Here is a 24,672-nt window from a genome sequence, read left to right on the forward strand (position 1 = left end):
TTTCAAAGTGCATGGGGATCGTTTAGCTTTTACATGTTTGTCGCTAATTATGTGCTTGTTTACCGTGTCCTTACGTTCATGTTCCAAACGGCAATTATAATATTTACAGAAAAGTATTTTTCCGTCACTGACATATAATCCCTCATTCTTAAACTCGTCAGCACGTGATGCCGCAGTAGCTTTATTTTTCGGCATGATTAAGAAATTTAGCTTTCATTTATGCACGTCATTTGTAAACAAAGCCCGGAGGTACCAAAAACTAGTATTTACTGAAGTTGTAGCGAAAAAATAAACCGCGGGAAGCCTACTTTTTACAGGCGAGAGAGCCATATACTCAACCCGAAGTAAAAGGTTAGGTTATGTCAGGTCAGTGAAATAAATGTTTTTATTTATTTTCCGGGAGGGTTGGGTAGGTAAGCGTTATTTAAAATATTTAATGACCGTAAAATAAATAAATCCTTGCAATATGGTGCTTTTTCATTAGCGATCGGAAAACTTATATTATGTTACGATTTTGGCTCTCTCGCCTGTGAAGTGTGAAATGAAAATGAAGGCTTCACTGTAAACTGCTTATTCAACAAGCACACAAAATTGCGTTACAGTGAAATTACATTAAACATCAAGTGATCATTAAATATCAATGTTCGCTTTTATTTTATTTTCATACGTATTTATTTAATGAATGCAGTTTTTGTTCACGTGTATTTTTCAAAGGATACAGCAAACAAGGCGCTGAGATTTTTCACGTTGTTGTGTTTGTTAACTTGTTAATTTTAGTTTACGATCGTCAGTTGTTAATATTGCGTGATCTCTAGTGGCTAGATGCGTTTAAAAACCCTAACCTAACTCCGATAACGATCTTTTTTTTGTTCGTGAAATCGTCAATTTTTGTGATATCTTGTAATTTTTTAAGATGAATAATTAACGCATTAAATAACGACCACACTGCAGTTGGATGACGACCATTTCTTCTACAAACAGATACGGAATTTTTGTCAATCAACCAATAGTCTGTAGTTAACGATTTAAATCAATATTGAGGTGTTTATTTGTGGTTAGTAAACATTTCGCATTTTTCGCGGTTTGGGATGAATTTCGCGTGAAAATTCGCGATTTCGCATAAAACCATATAATCTTGGCTCTAATAATTGGTGTTAAGAAGGGATATTTTTTTGAGAATTTCTGCAGTGGTAAATAAAAAGAATCACTATGTATGTATGTATGTAAGAAAACTGGAGAAGGGCAGGAGAGGGAGACAGAGGAAGAGTGGGATGAAGGAAAGAGATAGGGATTACAACAAACACATCTGTCCAGTCGTGGCATTTCTTTGTTAGTTGAACTTGCTTCCTCAACAGCAGATGTGTTACTTCAAGTACCAGCCTCTGAATACTTGCACTGCTGTGCATTTTCATTGTAAAGACGTGTGTTCAGTAATGTACTTTTTAAATACTTACATGCCTGCCTCCAACATGTTGGCAAACTTCTACTAATTGCTGTTGCCATTTGGGGTGGGGGGGGATAATTTGCCCATGTTCAAAGTTCTAGAACATTTTATCCCTACAAATAAAGAATTCTCTCTTAAAAATTTATATGTTGTGGTCACTGCACTTTTTGTTATTTGTGTATACTCACTGCCCTGAAGCTCCCAATGTTGTACGTGAATGAATTACAAATCAAAAGAGAATTTTTATTGATTCAGAATCTTTACATTTTTACTGTGTAATATAATTTATTACCTGTACGCCATTTTCTACAACCATAAGTTTAGTTCTGTATCATGTATCAATGATACAACAAAATAAATAAGTTAGTAAATAAATTTCTCTCTTTTGTCTGTACAGTAACATGAATAAGAGGCTCATCATCTTCCAAGCCCATTTTCTACACACCTCCAACCATCATGCGAAAAAGCTTCCCCCGACTTCTCAGGCACACAAAACCACAACAATCGCAGCCCCCGTTAGAAGGTGCTAGGTCGCGCAATCACAAATGGCTTGCTCACAAGCGCCAATCGTTGTCTTCGGACAAGTCATCCTTGCCTGCGTTCAGTCTGGAGAACAGCACGTCTCTGACTTTCGGCCGAGGGTCCTCCTCCAGCTGGGTCTGGACCGCTCCCGCCTGCCCCAGCATCCACTCCAGCTCTGGAACACCAGGCCGCAGCTGCCTCCGTCCACAACGCTTCACACACATGCTGCACTCACTGCTACCGGTGAGCTGCATTCACAAAATGTGTATGTATCAGCATAAAAGATCTGACTCTTTAAAAAGTTTTTCTGGTACCTTAAATAACAATACATTTTTAAAGCACTCTCAAAACATACATAAACAATAAAACCAAAATTTATATCAATGTTCCACATAAAATAGAACTGCAAGCTGTCTCCGAGTTTGGAAACATTTTCCGTAGCAATGCACCTGCATGATCTGCAGCAGTCAAAGGTATATTATGCTCTACCAAAAAGGCCATAAACAGGCACTCTGCTTTTATCACGTCTAAGTCGGCATTTCCCGATTTGACAAAAAAAAAGGTTGATATTTTCTGCCTTCTTCCTGGCATTTCACATTTGTGACATGTTTGACGCTTCGAGCATTAAACCGTTATGTCCGTTTTCCCACCATGTGCTATATTTATGTCGGAATGACAAACTGTACAATAAGAAAAAACTTCACCCTTTACGGTCTTCTTAATAAAAGGGAATTCAAAACTGTACTGATCTCTAAATACTTGATTATACACTTTGTTTTTTCTTTGTACTTATTTTTACAGCATATTGTTTAAATCAAACAATAACCTGAGAAAAAGATTAGGGCTTACCTAACAAAAAACTCGTGCCTCAAAGGTCGAAACCATAATAAATAACGAAAATAAACGTTAAAATACCAAATCATGCTGCACAAATGGTATACTGCTACATTAAAAAAATATTCTTTAAATCAAATTACATCACGCATATATTAACTCTGCTGAAACACCGCCATCTTGACTGCAACAAATGAAAAGAAAATCATCATCAAGAAACGGGATAAAAAAAAGATACAACAGTATCGACACATACGCTAATCGAGATATATCGTTTCCCAAGGATAAAATTGATATATTGATTACAATACTCGAGATAAATTGTTCTGGTACGCAGAACTTATCCAAAGTTGTGGAAAATTCGTACGAAATAACACTTGTCCGTAAAATCATACAATGAAACCATTTTTCGTACATTTTCCGGAAAAATGTACAAGTTGGCAGGCATGTATTTGGTACGAATCAGGTGCTACCTACTATCAACAATTACTAAAATACCATATATTTTTGTAATTTTCTGCATGCATTTATTCTGACTATTATGATTTTATGCATAACATAACCCATTCTAATACACTTAATTTTTTACAGCAATAAACTAAACTCTAATTACTCGTGCTTCACTCTATTTTTAAGGATTAAACTAAATTGATTGTCTGGATTCCATTTTACCCAACTTTATAAACACTGAATTTAGCTCAGCTTGACCCAAAAATTTGCAGTATAGCCCATCTAAATTTCTTACTTTTGACCATTTATTCAATGTTCCCATCTATAATGTCTTTGCTGCTGACAAAACTTTAAGCCCACGAAAGAAAAAAATTATAATGTATTCAAATTAGGTGTACCTACTGTCTGTCTTAGGTTGTATAACAGAATAAATGGCAAACACTGTTTCCAGATTAATAGTATCCAATTAATAAAAAATTATATATATTTTTAAATTTTACTATTGTTCATTTTTTTAAAGACCATTAGTTATTGTCTATAGACAGTATTATAACAGTTGCAGTCATTCTGACAAAAATAAATGATTCCATTAGTGTTGGGCCGATTCCTAAAATATACCGATTCAGATTCCATTTTCGATTCTTAAATTAAAGGGTCGATTCTTCGAATCCAATTCCGATTCCTTAATTTTTAGCTGACAATGTTCAACAGAGTAATATACTCAGAAAAAAAGTTGTTTATGATTTTAAAAATATAATTGCATTGTGTTTCATTTTCTGTGCAGAAATTAACATTATATACAGCTTATATAATGTTAAAAAGTATGTTCATTACCATAAAGTTATGCTACCTTGAATTTCTAGCACAATTTGGCCTTTTAACCTAGCATATAGTTAGACAAAACATGTGTTCAAACACTGCCAATAATCAAAGATGTCTTATGACGTATTTTGTAAATAATGTTATAACTTAACCAACTTTAGATACCTTACATTAACAACTCAATTAATTAATTGTAAAAAAAAAAGAGGTTTGTACGTTTAGGTTAAGAATTTTATTTTCAAGCACAACTAAATAATGATACAAATAAAATGACAATATAACCTCGTTGAAACATATTTCAAGGGACCTGGGCGAAAAAAAATAAAATGGGGGAAATGTAAAAATAAAACTTTATTATCTCATTATGATGGAAATGACAAGAAACAAATACAGTCAAACCTCTCTGAAACGACCCCTCACGGTTCCCAGGAATAGGGTCGGAATAGAGGGGGGGTCGTAATAGATGTTTTCCGAAATTTTCAGTTGATTTCAACCCCCCCCCCCCCCCAACCCCTTTTCCCAAACCGCTACTCGCTAAGAAACCAGCCATACAATGGCAGGATGCTGTCACTCACAATGCTAGACGGCTGTGCTTTAAACCTTCATGACAAGTCCGTCGCCCTACAGGCCACCTCTAAAGAAAATATGTCAATAGACAGTTTATTTTTACTGGTTAGATTACATGTACGATTTCTTGCTTGCCGTAGTTAAATACACTAGAACCCCGATGTCACGAACCCCGGATTTAACGAAGCAGTGATTTTACGAATACATTCTCGAGAACCGTCAAAAAATTGGACATTTTGACCAAAATGTGAAAATCAGAAGAAAAAAAATTTAAAACAAAACAAAATGAAAGATTATTAAAATCTGTTAACTTTAACACACAGCGTATTTTTTGTGTCGGCTTTAATATTTCCAATAATGTTCATGTGAGAATAACAAAAAAATAATGGGACATTTCCTTTAAAAATACGGCAGCAGTAGCTTGTGCAACGTAAGTGGGAGCGCGGGAATATCGTCTAGACAGGCTGGCGGCAGCACAGGCGGCGGATGCATGACGTCATACGGCTTACCTCTCCTTCCCTTGTCTAGACTTCAAGGTTCATCCCTCCCAGGCATACAAACCATCGTGTCTCTCTCCCCCTCCTACTTCAACGTCCTTTGGCATGTGAAACTGTCAACATCCTTCCTCACCTTCACCAAACTGTGTGCGACTAAAGCCAGGTTTGTATAGTCCAGTTCTGGTAAAATGAAAAATTTTTAAGGGCCCCCGCGACAGCCATTTACCGTTAATTGTTTTGATACAAATTGTTTGTTAGTTACACAACATTATTTCTGAAGGAAAATCACTGAAACTTCAAAATTTATTTAATGGAAAAATTTAGCAGGGCCGTAAAAGTATTCATTTTTGCCGCAAATGAACTATACTCGCCCTTCCTGCCGGACAACATTCTCGGCGCGTGACGCATGGCAACTACAGTCGTGTGCCGCGCACAGCCACGAAAAACCTACGCAATTTCCAAACTATACTATATATCCGACTGGAGTCTGTTTACGAAAAGCATTTAAGAATTTGTTAATGGTTCTTTTGAGATAAAATGGCTAAAAGACATGTTTTCGAAGTTTTAGGTGTAAAAAACCCGTTACAAATTTCTTGAAAGTATCATAGGGAAATGCATTACACCTTTATCTTTATTTTTCCGCCATATAATGTTATGGTCACCGCTCAAATTTCACTGTTATCTGACGGGAACGAGATGACTGCGCGCCAGTTCAGAAGCCTTGCACTTAGAGGTTTTACCGCGCTAGAACTACCATTGAGCGTCGATCTTATCATCCCGCTTCACTAACACACACGCTGACCAGACGGCGCCCTAAAGCTGATTAGAGGAAGCATGTAGAAATGCAAGGCAGGAAATTTTTCCAGCTTATCAACCAGGACCCGGGCAAGTCTTGACTATTAAGCTTTTCACATTAAAATATAAGAGACTTGTATTGTGTAATTTCGGTGTTATTTAGCGGTTTTTCTTAAAAATCGCTTTTTTCGCATTTTCCATATAAATTCGCGGAAAATTTCGCGATTTCGCGATTCACCATATAATCGTGGCCCTAGTTATTGCTCGCGCGAGAGGAGAACGTGGAATGTTAGAAGAAAGATAAATGCGGGGTAGACAGACGGCAGCCAGTGTGTTTCCTGCGCGGGGAATAAGTGGCGTAGCCTTTTTTTTTATGCTGGGTGAAGCGACCTTTTTCTATCAACCCACGGGAAAAATTAATTGCTTGAGCTGTCAAAATAAACATCGCTGCGGCAGTTAAAACAAGTCGAGGCGGGCGTGCATCCAGTCGGTCGCTGTGTATTGTCAACCGATAGTAATCAAAATCAAGAGAAATCCAGCAGGTAGCTTTGCCTTAACTGCGTACCACACTAGACACTCGCAATAAGCTAAACGTAAACACGTTGCCACAAAAACCTTTATCTGCACCCTGCCGACAAAGGGACGTGGAATGGGGGTTGTTAAGCGCTGACAGCGGTCGACAGGAAGCACTCGGCAAGAGAAACGCAGCAACACGTTACTCACCACAAGAAACTTATTTTCTGTCTGTTTATCTTCGGATTTTCGGCAATTTTTTCACGGTTCCTCGAAATCGGGTTGTAATAGAGAGGTGGTCGCAATAAATGGGGTCGCAACAAAAAGGTTTTACTGTATGCACCACACTAAAATAAAATGTCAGAGATGCTTAAGTTTTAGTATATTACCTAGAACTTAATTATCTCACTTGGTGAAAAGAATAAATCCATCCAGTCTTGCAGTTCTTCACAACCGTAAAGAGAAAATAAATTTTCGGTTCTTGACTAAGAACATTCTGTGCATGTTTTAGCATCTCAAAATTTCCACATTTTTTGGTGAGATTTTCTTACAGAAAATATTTAAACTCTTCAAATAATCGCGTGTTAACATTAAATTCATTTCAGAAATTTATCGGAAACAATTCTGTTAAACACAGCTACTTTTAAAAGATTGATTATGTTTGGTAATAAAACTTTACGAACGTTTCAGCAGCAATGTTTGGAAATTCAGATTAGCCAACTGCCTTTCCAAAATATTTCTAATGTAAAACGAGCATCGCTGAACACGCACAAGAACGCCGATTTACAGCAATTTGGTTATGTTGCTTTTAAACTTATTTTAATATGGTCGCAGTAATCCACTGTGAATTTGGGTAAAATCTCGTTAAAAAATTATTTCCTTTAATTCTTTAAAGTTTAAACTGCAGAGATGTGAAACATCTTAATTTTCACGTTCACGTCACCAAAGATTTGGTTCATGGCCGTATGGTTTACCATGGCCGGTAGCACAAACAAAAAATTAGGTTGTTTACAATGGCAAATGTAGCTGCCATGATCAAATAGTTAACGTTTACGTTATTTTACTTGCCGTTTACATTTACATAATTTTCTTTAAACATTTATGGTTTTGTCTAATTATTTTTGAAGGTTTACTATTAAATGCAGTGCTGCTGCAACGTAATTTCCGAAAAATGCTTTCACTTAAAGCGGGAAAGTAGATACTGCATTTGTACTATAGGGAAAATGGCGGTGCAAGTAAATAAATACGTTAATTACCGTAATTCGTAAATCAGTTCCGTAAAAAAGATTGTATTACGTAGTTTAAAAATTATATTTGCATTCATTTTAGTATTTTCTTACGTTGCGTAGGAGATGTATTTTGCAAACTTAAAAACAATGCAGGAATCGGTCATGATCGATTCCAAAACCATTGTATTCTGAATCCCACGATTATACTGGAATCGGTGGGACCGACCGATTCCGGAATCGGAATCGACCCATCACTAGATTTCATGCTAACCACCAATTATTATTTCACAGAAGAAACTATTTGTAGCAGTCCGTAACAATTAAAAACAAGACTTTCCAGGGAACTATATACTATGCTCAAAGTAACAAAAATCTTTAATATTAAATAATATAAAAAAAATTGTAGACAAAAAGAGTTAAAACCAAAATGGCATCTTTCAGTTAAAACTCCAGAGAAATAACAATAAAAAAAATATTTCAGAAGAGTTCTTGATGAAATACAACACAAAAATATATTTCAAAATTTCTCATTCCAAATTTTACTTTCCACAAGCAATGTTTCTGATACTTTTCAAAAAATTTTCAATGCATGAAAAAGTCGTGTTTGAAACAATTTTTTTTGGTGTGTATCCGACAACAGAGCACACGGAAAGGACAGTGTGCACTGCAGTAGAGGAGAGACTCGGAGCAGGAGAGGACAGGGAGTACCTTCGCAAGACAGCGAAGTCCCCCGCAGCTGGTGGGGGCCGATGAACTGCTGCCTCATCTCGCCCTCCAAGTAGACGAAGATGGTGGGCAGGTTCTTGTCGGGGTAGTTGGGGATGCAGGTGGTGGAGACGCTTCGCAGGAACTTGGTGGCCGGGAACTTCCCCGCCAGCGTGCTCAGGTGCTGGTTGATGAGCGTGCACTGCGGGATCCTGGAACAATGGTTCACGCGCCACCTTCAACACAAACTACAACCGTGAAATACGTAACTTCCCCGACATAATTCAGGGTGTATGCAAATACCTGGTCAACAAATTTCAATACCTTTTCAGGCATTTTATAACATTTTTTTACAACTTTTTTTACATTACAAGGCCAATTTCATATACAATACAGTAAAACTTCATTAATAAAAATCTTGTTAATACAAAACTCTAAATAATACAAAGGGTTTTCACGGTGCCTAGAAATTACATAGGAGTTATAGTGCTACGTAATTTATTTAATACAAAAGTATGGTTATTATGTAATACAAAGACGATTTTGTTCCAAAGGTAAACAACTGCATGATTACCACATGATTACCACAAATATCCCAGAATAATGTAAAGGAACAATGTGAATTTTAAACAATCTATAGGTTGAATTAGTGATGGCCCGATATTCGATGATCGATATCGGATATCGGTAATATCGGCACATATTTCAATATCGGACATCGGTAAATATTTGCGATACTTTGATAACCGATGTTTGCTCTCGCCAATAATACTTCTCACATAACCTTAACCGTAATTCCAAGCTTATTTTCCGCGGGCGTAATTTATCTTTCTTTACGTCACCATATTACCTAGTACTTCCAAGCATATTTTCCACTGAAACAATTTCAAGCCTATTTCTTCTTTCTGATACCTACTGCAATGCATCCCGACGGTACAATTCTTCCATGTGTACACAAATCCCAGTCATTAGTGCATATTTATTCGTTTCAGATATTCGCAAAATGTTTTCGCTTGGTGAATTTTCAAAGTTCACTAAGTGTACATAAATTAAAAAAAACATAAAAAAAATAATTACGATATTTAATTTAATAAGTGGTGTAGCCGTAAGTAAACATGAAGAAGAATAAAGTTGCTGCTTGATATAACAGGCATTTTTTTTCCGTGTCGTTTCATGGTCGCCAACTGCTGTTCTATACAAAGACGTTACGTAAGTTTTACAAAAGCTAAAATATGAAACGTGTTTAAGTAGGGCAAGTTGCAGCAAAGGTATTATGTTGGCTATATTGAGTGCTTTGCCAACAACATAAATAAAGATGTGTGGTTTTATAAACTCTGCAGTATGTTTCAAAGTTGTATTGAAATTACTTTTCACGTATTTTTAACGTGTTTTCGCACCAATAAATGGAGTGATACGCTTGAACAATGGTCACAAAATTTGCTACTTGAAGACTTTCCTTTCTAGCGTGTCGTTTTCCGTGATGAAATTTTACAAAGGGTACAAAAGTTTGATGTTTTTCGGACGGTATTTTTCGTAGATTACAGATGAGAGACTGGACTAAGTACATGCAGTGACTCGTGATTCATACATTATAAGCAAATATACTAGAGACTAATACCGGACAGCTACAAGATTTCTCAACATTTCTCCACAAAAATCTGAAATTTGTTTTCTTGTAGTTACAATATGTTTTTTGCATACTGTAGGTAATACCTATACCAGAATATTGCTTTATCTGGCCTTGAAAAACAATTTAATTTTTTAAGACCTTGAATTTAGAGAGCTTATTTGTAGGCCATTATGATTACTTCATTATTAGCTTTCATTTAATGTGAATTTACAATATTTTACAATTAATAAAAATAATATACATTCACATAATATTTAATATTTAACATTTTTCATTATTGTCTCTAACAGTACTCCAGAACCACAATTTTATAGAATCAGTGTTAGAAATGAGATAGGCCTATTATCGGAATATCGGGTATCGGATCGGTAAATTTGGAAATATCGGAATCGGAATCGGTATCGGGTTTTTGGATATCGGGCCATCACTAGGTTGAATGGAAAAGATTAGAAATTCTATTCTTCCAAAATGATGGTAGTATTTCTTATTGTAGATAATGTATAAACCTTATGTCTTAAATCTATTAAAAAGTAGTACAGTACAATTTTCTTTAAAAGCCACATATTTAGCCATCCTAAAATTTTATCTTAATATTCCAAGGAAAAGTACACATGATGCTGAATAAAATTGCATGTAAGTTTTCTTGGAGCATCATTTTTTTTTAGGTGTGTTATGCATCTCCCAAAAAGAGAAGTATTTTTAATTTTATTTGAATTTGATTTTTAATATAAAAATTGTGATTAAATTTTGTAATAGTAAGGTTAATACAAACCTTGTTATTGCAAAGTGACAAAATTATGGTCGATTCAAATTTGTATTAGGTATTGAGGTTTAACTGTAAACAAAACATGGTACAAAACAAATCTACCTACTATTTGCAGGAACGTGCCAATTTTCTATGTGCTTTGAATAAGCACTCTCCAAATATTTATATTTAATTACGACAATAAACTAAAGTGAAGCATCTAAATGCAAATGCAGGTTAGCAGTATGCTGTTGTTGGAAACTTAAGGTTTCATGTATTCCAGCACTGTTACGGTTTATTTCAAAAATCTTGCATGAACTTTCATGACCAGTTCTTCAATTTCTTTACTTTTTAATGACTTTTTTCACCTGCAGACACCTTGGAATTTCTATTCTCTTTCCTATAACGTCTTGTCAAAGAATGAGTTCATCATCAACAGATACTACACGACACACAACAGCGTTAGTGTGAAAGGAATCATCCCCACATTTGCCACGAGTAGAGACAAGATTTTATGGTTTTATATTTTGGCCAATTTTGTTTTTAAAACAAAGAGCTTTCGAAGTTACTGTTTTCATTTTTTATGAACTCTGTTGCACAATTGTCGACTAATACGACTCTCACTTGTTCAATTCACCTTAACAGTGTCATTTTGACTGATACATACATGAGTAACCTTTACAAAATAATAATTTTTAATAAGCATGCCTAACTACTGGGAACCATAAACATAAATCAGCCAAGTATATTTGCCTGAAAATAATGTACCAATGGTGTAATGTAAAAACTACGATTCTAACTAATAACAGTTGCAATAAAAATTTTCTTTTCCCCAATCTACTTAGTATATACATATTTGGTACTAGCTCCAAACTAAATAATTTATATACATTGAATTTAATTCATTTAAAGATTAAGTTTTTGCAATCTGAGTAGAGTTTTGATTAAATATGCTAATATTTCATGAAATGTTTGTTGAATTACAGTGCTCTGTGGCGTATTAATTGCATTACGGTGGTATAAGGTGTATTGACACGCTTTTCTGTGTTATTTCGGCTTTATCGCAACTCACTAAATCAATGTGACCAGACCAGGATTTAAACGCGGGTCCTCTCGAAAAACATGTGGTACCTCACTCCATTTCTGAGACATAATGCAAAATTACTATGTTTAAATGGGCTTTACGTTTGTCACACACAACACTTGTTCAGGACATCAGGAAAGAAATGGGTCATGAACGGTAGAAACTATCACAGAATTTACCTGGACTGTTGTCAGATAACTGTGGAAACTCAGGATTGGCTGGACTGAGAGTCAAACTATTACACCTCTACTTGTACCCTAATAAAAATAAATGAAAGATTTCAAACTTTTATGCTGTACTTTTGTTAGAGACCCTGACATTCAACTTTTATTTTTATTTTTTTGTTGAAAAAATTAGTTTCAACTCAAATTTCAATATACATTTCTCTACAAGAGTTGTAAAAAAAATACATAAAAATATTCTAGACATTTTTTGGGGCCTTTTATTTCATTTCACATAATTTATAAACTTTTTCAAGACTGAAGGAACATTCATGACTCATATAATACACATTTTTAGTTTGGGTTTTAGAGCCATTTCAATTATCCATGTGAGTAATTTGTTTTTCCAAAAAAAAAATTATTTTTAGAATTATTTGATGCATATTTAAAATAGCAAAAATGTACTGACAAGTTGGTATGGCAGATTGCAGTGTTGCAAATTGAAACACGTATGTGTGTGTTGTGTGCGAGTGTTGGAGGAAGTATGGAAATGGAGAAGCGTCCCTCACCCTTGCTTGTAGAGGTGCAGCACCACCCACACACCTTCCCCGGCCTTGTTGACTTGCTCCACGTAGTCCTCCGCCCTGATGTCGGCGACCTCGCCGTAGCGGGCGCGCCCCGCCGCCGCCCTCATCTCGTCCATACGGCGCCGGCGGTACTCCTGCAGCACTCGCTCGTCCTCCTCGTCCTCCAGCTCGTCCAGCTCGTCCAGCGACATCTCCTGCACCTGCTTCTGCCCTGCAACCACGCAGTCTGACCAGAACAGCCTCCACCTTCCTCTGTCTGTCCACCACTCCTCCAGCTCGTCCAGCGACATCTCCTGCACCTGCTTCTGCCCTGCAACCACGCAGTCTGACCAGAACAGCCTCCACCTTCCTCTGTCCCTCCACCACTCCTCCCCTCGTCCAGCGACATCTCCTGCACCTGCTTCTGCCCTGCAACCACGCAGTCTGACCAGAACAGCCTCCACCTTCCTCTGTCCCTCCACCACTCCTCCAGCTCGTCCAGCGACATCTCCTGCACCTGCTTCTGCCCTGCAACCACGCAGTCTGTCCAGAACAGCCTCCACCTTCCTCTGTCTGTCCACCACTCCTCCAGCTCGTCCAGCGACATCTCCTGCACCTGCTTCTGCCCTGCAACCACGCAGTCTGACCAGAACAGCATCCACCTTCCTCTGTCCCTCTACCACTCCTCCAGCTCATCCAGCGACATCTCCTGCACCTGCTTCTGCCCTGCAACCACGCAGTCTGACCAGTACAGCCTCCACCTTCCTCTGTCTGTCCACCACTCCTCCAGCTCGTCCAGCGACATCTCCTGCACCTGCTTCTGCCCTGTAACCACGCAGTCTGACAAGAACAGCCTCCACCTTCCTCTGTCTGACCACCACTCCTCCAGCTCGTCCAGCGACATCTCCTGCACCTGCTTCTGCCCTGCAACCACGCAGTCTGACCAGAACAGCCTCCACCTTCCTCTGTCTTTCCACCACTCCTCCAGCTCGTCCAGCGACATCTCCTGCACCTGCTTCTGCCCTGCAACCACGCAGTCTGACCAGAACAGCCTCCACCTTCCTCTGTCTGTCCACCACTCCTCCAGCTCGTCCAGCGACATCTCCTGCACCTGCTTCTGCCCTGCAACCACGCAGTCTGACCAGAACAGCCTCCACCTTCCTCTGTCTGTCCAACACTCCTCCAGCTCGTCCAGCGACATCTCCTGCACCTGCTTCTGCCCTGCAACCACGCAGTCTGACCAGAACAGCCTCCACCTTCCTCTGTCTGTCCACCACTCCTCCATCTCGTCCAACGACATCTCCTGCACCTGCTTCTGCCCTGCAACCACGCAGTCTAAACCAGAACAGCCTCCACTTTCCTCTGTCTGTCCACCACTCCTCCAGCTCGTCCAGCGACATCTCCTGCACCTGCTTCTGCCCTGCAACCACGCAGTTTGACCAGAACAGTCTCCACCTTCCTCTGTCTGTCCACCACTCCTCCAGCTCGTCGAGCGACATCTCCTGCACCTGCTTCTGCCCTGCAACCACGCAGTCTGACCAGAACAGCCTCCACCTTCCTCTGTCTGTCCACCACTCCTCCAGCTCGTCCAGCGACATCTCCTGCACCTGCTTCTGCCCTGCAACCACTTAGTCTGACCAGAACAGCCTCCACCTTCCTCTGTCTGTCCACCACTCCTCCAGCTCGTGCAGTGACATCTCTTGCACCTGCTTCTGCCCTGCAACCACGCAGTCTGACCAGAACAGCCTCCACCTTCCTCTGTCTGTCCACCACTCCTCCAGCTCGTGCAGTGACATCTCTTGCACCTGCTTCTGCCCTGCAACCACGCAGTTTGACCAGAACAGCCTCCACCTTCCTCTGTCTGTCCACCACTCCTCCTCCAGGCTCGATAAGCTGGCAACCAGAACTGGAAATTTACTAGCATAAGTTATGTGAAATGCCGGATAGAATAAAAAAAAAAAGTATCATATAATAAAGTGGTCAGAAAAAAGTATTAAACTTCAGTAAAAAAAATCACTCAGCTGTGAATTTTAATCTGAAAGTGTTATATAAATAATTTCTCTAAGACCTATAGTACTCTTAAACTGCAAAAACATTGGTTGTCAGTGTATTCATTTGAATTACAAGTGAAACTGGCATTGAATAAAATAAACATTGTACCATAGACGAGGACACAAAACATTGGCTAATTATGAGTAGTCCAAGATCTCATGGTTTAGTTTCTACAGAAATCAACTTAAAATAAGTTAAAATATTGTATTTTGTATTTTGGTGCACACATTTCATTGAGAAAGCACCTATTTATGTTTATTTTCAAAGAAATACTGGAAGTTTTTTTTTTTTAGGATAACCTGGAAAAGTCCAGGAAATTTGATCTTGAATTTCTGTAGCAACAATGGAAGTTTTCCCCAACTTAATGTCACTTTAAATTACATACTATAACATTAAATCATTGTGGTTCTTCATGAAAGCCAGCAAGTGCAAGTCATAACCATAAGCTCATGTTGATTCTGCCCTTGGCCACCTAGTGGGTATAGTCCCAACACTTGCCTTTAACTAATGCATCCCCAGGTCTAGATTTTAAGAATTCACAACTTATAAATATCTACTAAATTAACATATTATTTTACACCCTTCATTATGGCAGCTATACTTAAAAATAAAATAAAAAAGTGAATTTAATTCTCAAATTGCCCTATATCATTAAAAAATTACTAACAACTACTGGCATCACCAAAAAACTTTTCCTCATTCTGTTGAAATTTCGACACTGCTGTAACAAGTGCTATTATAATTAATAAATGTAGATGAAATGTGTAGTGTTTATAATCCGAAACCAACCAGATGCTTGTTTTGATTCAATTGTTGTTTCCAACATATTGACAATATCTTCCTCCTTGATTTCCTTCTCTTTTGGAGGAAGAATCCCTTTGCTTCTGAGGATGTCATTCCACTCAGTATCTTCATTTTGGCTCTGCAACAAATGATTATACACACACATAAGTTTAATCATTTAGCTGCCGTAAAACGGGGTGAATAGGATCAAAAGTTTGTAACATTATACTATGAAAAATAATTTAGCAGAAAAGAACTAAACATGAAACTATGCATTAGAAATATCATTAGAACTATTAAAACAATGTATAATTTTTTTCTGCTGTATTATGTTTCAAAGTATAATATTACAAACTTTTGATCCTATTCACCCAGTTTTACAGTACCAACAATTAAAAAATAAATAAATAAAATATCAGCTAGGTTTCAAGGCACAGGTAGATTTCAAAGTTTATATTTATTTAGTAAATTTATGGAAAAATTTGAAACATTCCAGAAATTTCTGGAAAAATGTATAAAGCATCCTATATATTCTCAATATTCTAAAGGGGCTGATAAAACATGTTTGCATATTTCTTACTGCTGAAATGTTTAATATGCTGTTCAATGCATTCAGCATTTTTGTATACTGCTTACATGTTGTTCAAACGGTGACGATCAACAAATGTTGAAGTTTAAGGCAGTAAATTAGAAGACATTTGATACCTATCTAAAAGTAATTTAATGGCCTCATTATTTCTAAATAAGTTTCTTACCGCCAAAATAGGTTTCAAATGGACAATACCTACAAGAGCATTTAAAATTGTCTTTTATATATATATATATATATATATATATATATATATATATATATATATATAAAATGAGTTTTTGTTTTAGTGAAATACATTTACAACCTAAGTTTGGCTAAAATAAAGTTATAATTTCTAGCAGTTACTCCAGTTAATTGTTTGCCACGGTTGTGACAAGTGCCACTCAACAAATACGCAATAAAATAGTCTATGTATTAAAAAAATTGCTTATAATAAACTACTACATGGGAAAATAATAAAGTGGTAATTGTAAATGATGGGGGGAAAAAAATAGTTTCATTGGTTAGTTTACTATCTTCCAAAAAAGCCATTGATTTCAAAAATTGAAGATAGAAAATGAATAATTAGTTATCTTTGCAATATCAAACATTATACAAAATATTTCATGTTTATTAATAATTTCATAAATCTAAAAAACGTTTTGTAAAAAAAATTATTTTTATGAGTATTACTTGTCCTGAAAAATGAGTTTTTTTTAAATGTTGCTAAGCTACCTTACCAACCATTTACACCAATTTATAGTATTTTAAATACAGATTGCATGACCTAACCTATCACTCACACTATTTTACAGCATTTGAAATAAGACTTGCGTATTTTTAACGTAGCTAAGCAAACCTAACCAGCCATTAAAAAAATTAAAGCTAACCGAATATAATCTAACATTCTATTCAAATAGATAACAGTACACTTCTTGAAATATCTCAATGCTAATTTACAGAAACATCACATATCATGAAGTAAACTCAAAAAAACATTTTCAGAACTTTATTAAAAAAACATTTTCAGAATATTAACAATAATAATTACCTAGAAAACTAAGTAAAACCTACTCTAGACACATGAAGATAAACATTTCAAATTTATATTCAACCAATTTTTGTTATTGATATCAACAGACCATAAAAGAAAGTTAAAATTTAATTAACTGGAAATTTTTGTTTTCAGTTTCTAATCAATAGTCCAAAGTTAAGATAAGTTCATCAAATATTACAAATTGGCTAAACATAAAAATTCATGTGACAATATAAGAGTCATTTGGTGGCTAAATGAAACATAAACATCAATACTAATAATTCAGTTAACAGTAAATGTGTAGCTGTATCCTACCTACATTTGTAACAAAGATAAAGTTTAGAAAGCCAATTAAAAATACAATTCTTTATTTTTGCTCAACTGTTAAGCCCAGGCATACACACAAAAAAAAAAACATTTTATAAAGATCAGTTACCATAACAATCTAATTTTATTATTTATTAAACACTGCCTACCTTGCGTTGTGATTAATCACTGTTAAAATTTGTCTTTTTGAACAAAACCACCACTCAATTCTGTCATGTTATAGTTTTGATCACTTTTGTTCGGGCAACCATATTACAACAGTTAAGTATTTCCTCATTTCATATTATCAAACTACCATTAAAACCAATGCTACATTAGCTCCAATATTGACTGCAGTACCTCCAACTGATGTATGTGTGCAGAACAAGACAAAATTTGTTAGCGAAATGGTAAGTTAAGCATAAAAAAAAAAATTATTTGCACTTTCACTAGAGGTTGCACTTATCAAAAAAATTTTTAGACAAAAGAGTTTGGTAATACTTAAGATTGTTTGTATGACTAATTTGATTGCTTTAACAAGTTTTTAATTCAAGAAAATTTATTTCAAACCAAATGAACTTGTTAATTTGGTTATAGACTGCATGAAATTGAAAGTCGACATCTAGTTTCCCACCTGAGGCAGGGTCTTCATGGTTGGAATAGGGCTGACACTCATAAGAGCTAGCTGCCCTACCCTAAGGACTGGACTGACCAGTTGTTTCGTCCCGGAAGGATGTGCGAGGTGAGATGAGATGTGATATGTAGCAGTAAAGGAATGTATTGGTGGGAGGAAATGGGAGTGTCCCAAGAAAACCCACAGGCCATGGCAACATCTGCCATGTTCCCCACTGGCGAGAATCTAGTTTTGACCCCACCGGGAACTAAACCCCAGTCCCCTTGGTGGGAGGCCAGTGTTCTGACCACTCAACCACCACACCTCTTAATAGAGCTTATAATTTTATTAGTACTATTTGTAAATGATTTGTACATGCTCAGTTTATCTTTTAAGTTTCCCGTTCCTGTCTGAACGATTAACTGAAGTAACTGCGCAGTTCTATCCAACGAGACCTCCAGCATATTTCCTGAGCCCTGAATCCTCTGTTCCCTCCGTTTGACTGGCAGTTAATTCAAGTGATTGTTCAGATTCGTCAGTTGCATGGATGATTTCACGATGGCCGCTTCAAAACGGGAGAGCCTACTACATTTATAGAAACGTACAGATCCCTTCTCAAGCTGTGGCATTTGAAATAAATTCAAAAAGGCCACCTCCTACGATGTACAAGTGAAAAAGGTAAAAGTAATTAAAACCACATGCTAATCGTGAAGTGGTAAAAAAAATTTTACAAGATATCTTACACAACTAAAGGAAATACTCTAAAACTAGACAAAGATAAGCTGTGGCTCCATTTACTCATTTTAGTTAATAGTTAAGTTTATTCTTCCTATCAGGATTCATTTAAACTGACGGTTAAACTTCGAGTATGCGGCCCTTTAGTCATTTCGGAATTTAATTTTTTTCCCTTCCCAAAGACACCACAACTATAGAATAACACTGTTTGTGATGATTAACGATTACGATGATTTTTAAATCATTTTCTGGACTGACTAAGTAATAATTAGGAGAGCACTTTGTGCATGCAATATTGCCTTTCATTACCCTACAAAATGAAACACGTGTTTTGACCAAAGCATGGATTACGACCTATGACCTAATATGGTATTGTAAATATTTTGTAGGTCATACCTGCATTTAAAATATTTTCGTAATCAATATTCCTTAAAAAGTGTTCCGTCTTCACTAGTGCACAACACGTTTTATATATTTACACATAAGATATTAAACAATCTATTTCTTAAAGACAAACACCCTACTACGTACTACCGCAACGCTGACCTACTACCTTTCATTTTCACGTGGTCCTTAGTTCATTATTAAGTTCCTTTTTTTAATATATATATTTTTTTTTTACTATTTTGGGCATCACATTACTTCTTTTTCTATTTTAGTTGTGTATAACAGTTAATAGTAACAAATAGTACTTCACAGTAAATTTGATAAAACATTTTCATACTTAGAGAATTTTTTTTTACGTGAAAAAAAAATCAAAATCGAATAGACGTCCATCACATTTTCGCACGGTCCAGAAACGATGCCATGTCAAAATAAGATTTAAGTTTTAACTCTTGAAATCTATTAATTTTAATGCGGAACTAAGTAACTTAATCATTTCAATCTTAATATTATTTTGAAATTAAAATAATGGCTCACAATCATGGATTAAATTTTGAACATTTTATGACTTTGTACATTTATTTACCTGTTAAACATCTGAAATTCAGTTTAAATCAAGATTCGTAATAAAAAAGTTCGTGTGTGCGACAAAAGTGAAATATATAGATACATTATTAGTATTTTTATTGAAGACGAAATAATTATTGAGAATAGTTAGGATGTGGGTATGGTTTCCAATTTAAAAAAAAAACTTAGTAAACTAACTCAATATTAGCGTTAAGGGTATTCTGAAGTCTCACTGCCGCGTCATTTATACCTCTCAACAGACATCTTCCCTTCCGGGATTTACAACTAGCATATAGCATGCTACAACACTATTATCGTAAACTGGTCGACTAGTCCCTGAAATTGCTTCGGAATTGCCTGCTACTCAGGGGTTCGGTAGAGGGGGGTTCGGGTCACATGGCCGAGGGATCTAGTCTCCAGAATTAAAAGAAAATTAAATAAAGTTTCCAGGTCCTTTATACACATTTCGGCAAACACTTTACATGGGGATGCCGTGGGTCCGCCTGTGACAATCTCTATAGGGCGTAGCCCAGTTCCGCGCACTTTTATTATACTGAAAATATGGGACGTCTCGCCCGTGACAATAAATACCCAAGCAGCAAAGACTTAAACACGCAATGACTCGAGTTCGATATGATAACTGTCCAACTGTACAACACATTGACTGGGGAGACACGGAAGAAAGCAATACTTGTGACGACGATTGTCCAATTTACCAAAAATACTCCATGACTCGCAAAACTTAAGTTCAGAACACGCATGAGAAAATGACTATGACTATGACGTGACTGGAAAGCTGTGCGACTGAAAAAACTGTGATACTCCCGCACGGCACAGCTTAAAGCTACTAATGATACCACACCTGCTCGTGTCCTCTCTTACCATCCCGGAGCGACGTCGCTCATACGTCCGCTGCCTCTCGTGCCGGGTCCACGACGCTGAAGATGGTTTTTCCAATTGTCATAATAGTGCTACTTCGAATATTAAAATAGCCTTGAGATTTTTGATTACAGTCATTTGTTTTCGAGTGTCCAAAAATGACTTTCCTTGATGTGGTTTAATAAACTTGGGTTAGGGCCAAGGGCGCCCATACCCGGGGGCAGGGGGGGGCCGTGGCCCCCCCCTAGCTTTCAGAAAAGGAAAAATATATAGTGTAGTCAGGTGTTTTACTTTAAAGAAAATTATTTAAATTCGGTATTATGTAGAAATGTTTCAACACGAAGATATTATTGTATATCGTTTTTTACACGTCTACTTCATTTTTAATGTTAGTTCAAGCATTAGTTTCTGCTGCTGCGATATAAGGTGTTGTGAACAGGGAGAAAACGCTGTTCAAGCGCAACGCCCATGGCGAGTCATTCCCCTTCGTAATCCCGCCCAAGCTCACGCGATAACACAACACAACAGATTTAGACAAGTCAGAGTTAGACGACGCGACAGTTGACATGTACTTGTAGACGGCGAAATGTTTTGCTACTTTTTCGTCATAATAATGTGAATGTTCACAAATAACATCTCAAAACAGAGATTTTTCAATAGTCTTTAGGTCTACATTTTTATGCATCTGGTATAGATTTAGTTTAGTGTATTCAGTCAGTATAAATAACTTAAGTGTAAATAAATCAGTGAAAAGTGTAAAGATAAAAACGATTGTTATTATGTAGTGTTTCTTAGTTTTCCTCATTCGTCACATCCGCTCAAAATATTCACAATTTTTAAGGTAAGCTAACACCTTTAAAGTTACTCAAATAAGAATTATTTTTCAGAAAAGTCTACAACGTAAAATTTATTTTGGAATTTTGAATTTAGAGGAAAACCACTTTTTCCCTTCAAAAGTGTTTAAAGGAATAAGGATTCCGCTACCTTCAGTAGACTCGGAAGCAATTTACACTGGAATCTCGATTTTACGTACGCTCACGGTCGTTTGGATTGCATTCGTAAAATCGTTATCTTCATAAAATTTTAAACACCCCATCCCGTGAAGATAGATGTTATAATTTATTGAACGGAATATATATAATATTAAATGGTAAAAACAATGACTGCCGTCTGCCCTCTGCCCTCCCCTGCGTTCCCTTATTTTTTTTAACATTCCACAACTTGCCTCATTGCACGAGTGATATAAAAGTGACATCACAGCGACTAAACACAGTTGCACCACGCATTGCATCATGTTAACTTTTGTGTGGTGACAGTAGGTTGTCCGACATGCCTTTCTTGGATATCTTTCCTTTTCGTAAGACGCGTGCTACTAAAATAAATTTATATTTGAGTTTGCAAACTTGTCCACTCCTTGCCAGAGACGACTGAACACAGACGAGACTATCCAGGGTAGGGTTGATGAGCTGGAAGAATTCCCTGCCTTGCATTTTTATGGACTTTACCTTATCATATTTATCAGTTAATCTTTAACAGATCGGCTTGAAAAATATTAATGAACGCACTTTTAGTAACATAATCGAGGAGAACAAGCACACAGTTCAGTGTACACCTGTACTGTTTCATAAAAGTGATCATAGGTAGGGATTGGAAAAATTCGCGGTTTCAATGACCACTAGGATAGACTCCACGATTCTCTATGTACTCGGGCAAATATCACCTGGCTATTGGCTACCGACTCGGGACACCTGTTTATTGCGATTCTTATGATTCGATACTTCTTTTGTTGAGTGTTTGCCATTGGCTCAGAGTCCTTCAGGTAAATTGCGGTCCAATCACTGACGCAGCATTAAGCTAAACGAGTTTGGATTCCAGCCTGTCTCGAAAGGAATCCGCGAATTTTTACGGTCTCTAATCATAGGCTTATTTGGTGAAGAAAAACGCTGCTCTGTAACGACAGACATTCATTAAAAACACAGTACATTTTAGTGCGAGCATCCCTTGAATTTGTGATAGCCATAGGGAATTATTTGTTTGTATAGTAAGTTAAAAAATGCTTAGTTAAAAAACCGCTCGTCACGTCTACTTGCTGCGTCACTTATACCATTTTTGAGCGTTTTTTACTGGCAAACCGATGCAGCGAAGGTAATGAATGCGACACATGTCAAGATAATGCCTAATGGCATGGGTTGCTGGATATTAGCGGAAAGGAGAGGAAGTAGCTACTCAATATCGTTTCTTTCTCTCACGCTTCACAAGGTTTCAAGCTCAGTTGCTATGCTCACGAGCTGGAAATGTTGGAATGGGTAAGGAATGTTGAGTATAGTTCATTTGCGGTAAAATAAATATTTTTACGGCCTTGACATAATTTTTCAATCGAAGAAATTTCGAACTATGCGACAAATAGTGTACCTAGTCCATTTTTTCTTTTCGATTTTGAGTTTGATGACGCAATAACGTATACAATATTCACTAACGGTAAATGGATGTTGTATTAGCTTAAAAATATGAATACGCTGTGCATTAAAATTAATATTTTTATATGTTTTCATAGTGTTTATTAATTTTTTATTAAATAAATTTTGGTGTCAAATTTTCCGAATTTTAGATGGTTCCTGAAAAATGTATTCGTAAAATCGCGGCTTCGTTGAGTCCGGGCTCCGTAAAATCAGGCTATCTAGGCTGTAGCCTATGGGCCCGCACCACAAATGGGGGCCCGCACCACACGACACGAAAAAAAAAAAATATACTGTGACGTGGATCTTCTTATATCCTTAAAATACGCGTCGACATAGTGTCCAGTTGTTTTGTGTGGATTAATTGCGCTGAACTAAACTCTTCTGTGGAAAGCTGACATGAGTTATGTCAGCATTTAGAAATTTTCGATTATTTTCATTGGTTTTGTTGTCACTTAATTCCTTAACCTCTAAATACTGTTTGGTTAAATTGTCTAGTTAAATAATAAACTAATTTTTTCTGCGCTTTTCTATCACTAAATAAACTTATAGTCCTCGACAACTGAATCCATCTGTGCTAATTCTAAATGATAAGCAATTATGATTCATATCGAAACATAGTAATATTCATTTAATTGTGAAACAATTATTGACTATAATTATAAGCGTAGTACAGGTGTTACATTTAAAAACAACTGTTTTCTGACTGTGATAACATATTTAAATCGTTTCTCTCCCAAAGTTGAATCTTTTGACCAACACGTTTTAAACTTTATAATTATTTTAATTTAATTTGTACGCGATATTTATTTATGGGCAAAGAGAGGAATTAGTTGAAGAACTGTATTCTTAATATCCGTGTACCCAAGACGCGGTAAAAGTATAAGGACTGTATTCCTGCATTTTTGTTGCTAAAAATTCATTTGTTTCAATAAAATAGTTAATAATTAATTAATAAAGTAGCTAATATAGATTTTTTTATGGCAAATGAGTACTGTGGTCTAGTATTTTAGTAACTGGACAAAAAATTTTAATAGGGTCAGAACTGGAACTATTTTATGGCTAGTAACAAGCCGCAGTTAAGTCCTCCAAAATATTAAAAATACTTCATACCCCTAAGGGGTCGTCCATTAATCACGTGATGTTTTTTTTTAAGCAAATTTTTAACCCCCCCTCACCCTTAGTGATTTGTGGCGAGGTTTTAGACTACCCCCCCCCCCCCTCACAATAAATCACGTGTATTTTTTTGGTACAAAATATTTTTCAAAAATTCAGAATATTATCTTCTTCCTAGTATGTTAAAATTAAGCACAGTGATAAAAATGTCCAGACACACATTAAGGTTGCAGGTTTATTCTCACTAGCATAAAAATAATAAAGGAAAGGCTTATATGTGATTTACCCATGTATTCGGCGCCACATTCACAGTCTTACTGGCGACTGGCAAGCCGAGCCGGGTGGTTCATGTTGCGGCGGGCGGGGATATTGTTGCCTGGCTAGGGCGAGTCAAGGTCACGCATAGCTTTTCGGTTTAGTAGAAATCGGGCGAAAAAATAAATACACGTGATATCTCTATACACCCCCCCCCTCCAACATTGTGATATTTCGTGATTTTTCCCGACACCCCCCCCCCCCCCTTTTCGAGCCTCACGTGATTAATGGACGATCCCTAAGTCTGGCCCCCCCCTACAATTTATCATATGGGCGCCCTTGGTTAGGGCAAAGT

General features: G+C 36.8%; 1 protein-coding gene across 2 annotated transcripts; it reads right to left on the bottom strand.

The window, feature by feature from the left end:
* Nucleotides 1–372: 372 nt before the first annotated feature.
* Nucleotides 373–19,494, bottom strand: LOC134543167 (viral IAP-associated factor homolog). 2 transcript variants are annotated; one of them, XM_063388039.1, is made up of 5 exons: nucleotides 19,057–19,494; nucleotides 15,406–15,538; nucleotides 12,568–12,796; nucleotides 8,382–8,590; nucleotides 373–2,141 (listed from the first exon to the last, which is right to left on the bottom strand). In XM_063388039.1, exons 1-5 carry the CDS (start codon nucleotides 19,060–19,062, stop codon nucleotides 1,999–2,001), a joined length of 720 nt encoding a protein of 239 aa, XP_063244109.1. In that variant the 5' UTR covers nucleotides 19,063–19,494; the 3' UTR covers nucleotides 373–1,998. The 2 variants fall into 2 exon arrangements, with proteins under 2 accessions (XP_063244109.1, XP_063244108.1); XM_063388038.1 differs by lacking the exons at nucleotides 373–2,141; nucleotides 8,382–8,590; nucleotides 12,568–12,796 and adding an exon at nucleotides 12,979–14,182 and having other exon boundaries at nucleotides 19,057–19,476.
* Nucleotides 19,495–24,672: the final 5,178 nt, after the last annotated feature.

The sequence above is a fragment of the Bacillus rossius genome, assembly GCF_032445375.1.
Source record: "Bacillus rossius redtenbacheri isolate Brsri chromosome 9 unlocalized genomic scaffold, Brsri_v3 Brsri_v3_scf9_2, whole genome shotgun sequence".
Lineage (NCBI taxonomy): Eukaryota > Metazoa > Arthropoda > Insecta > Phasmatodea > Bacillidae > Bacillus > Bacillus rossius.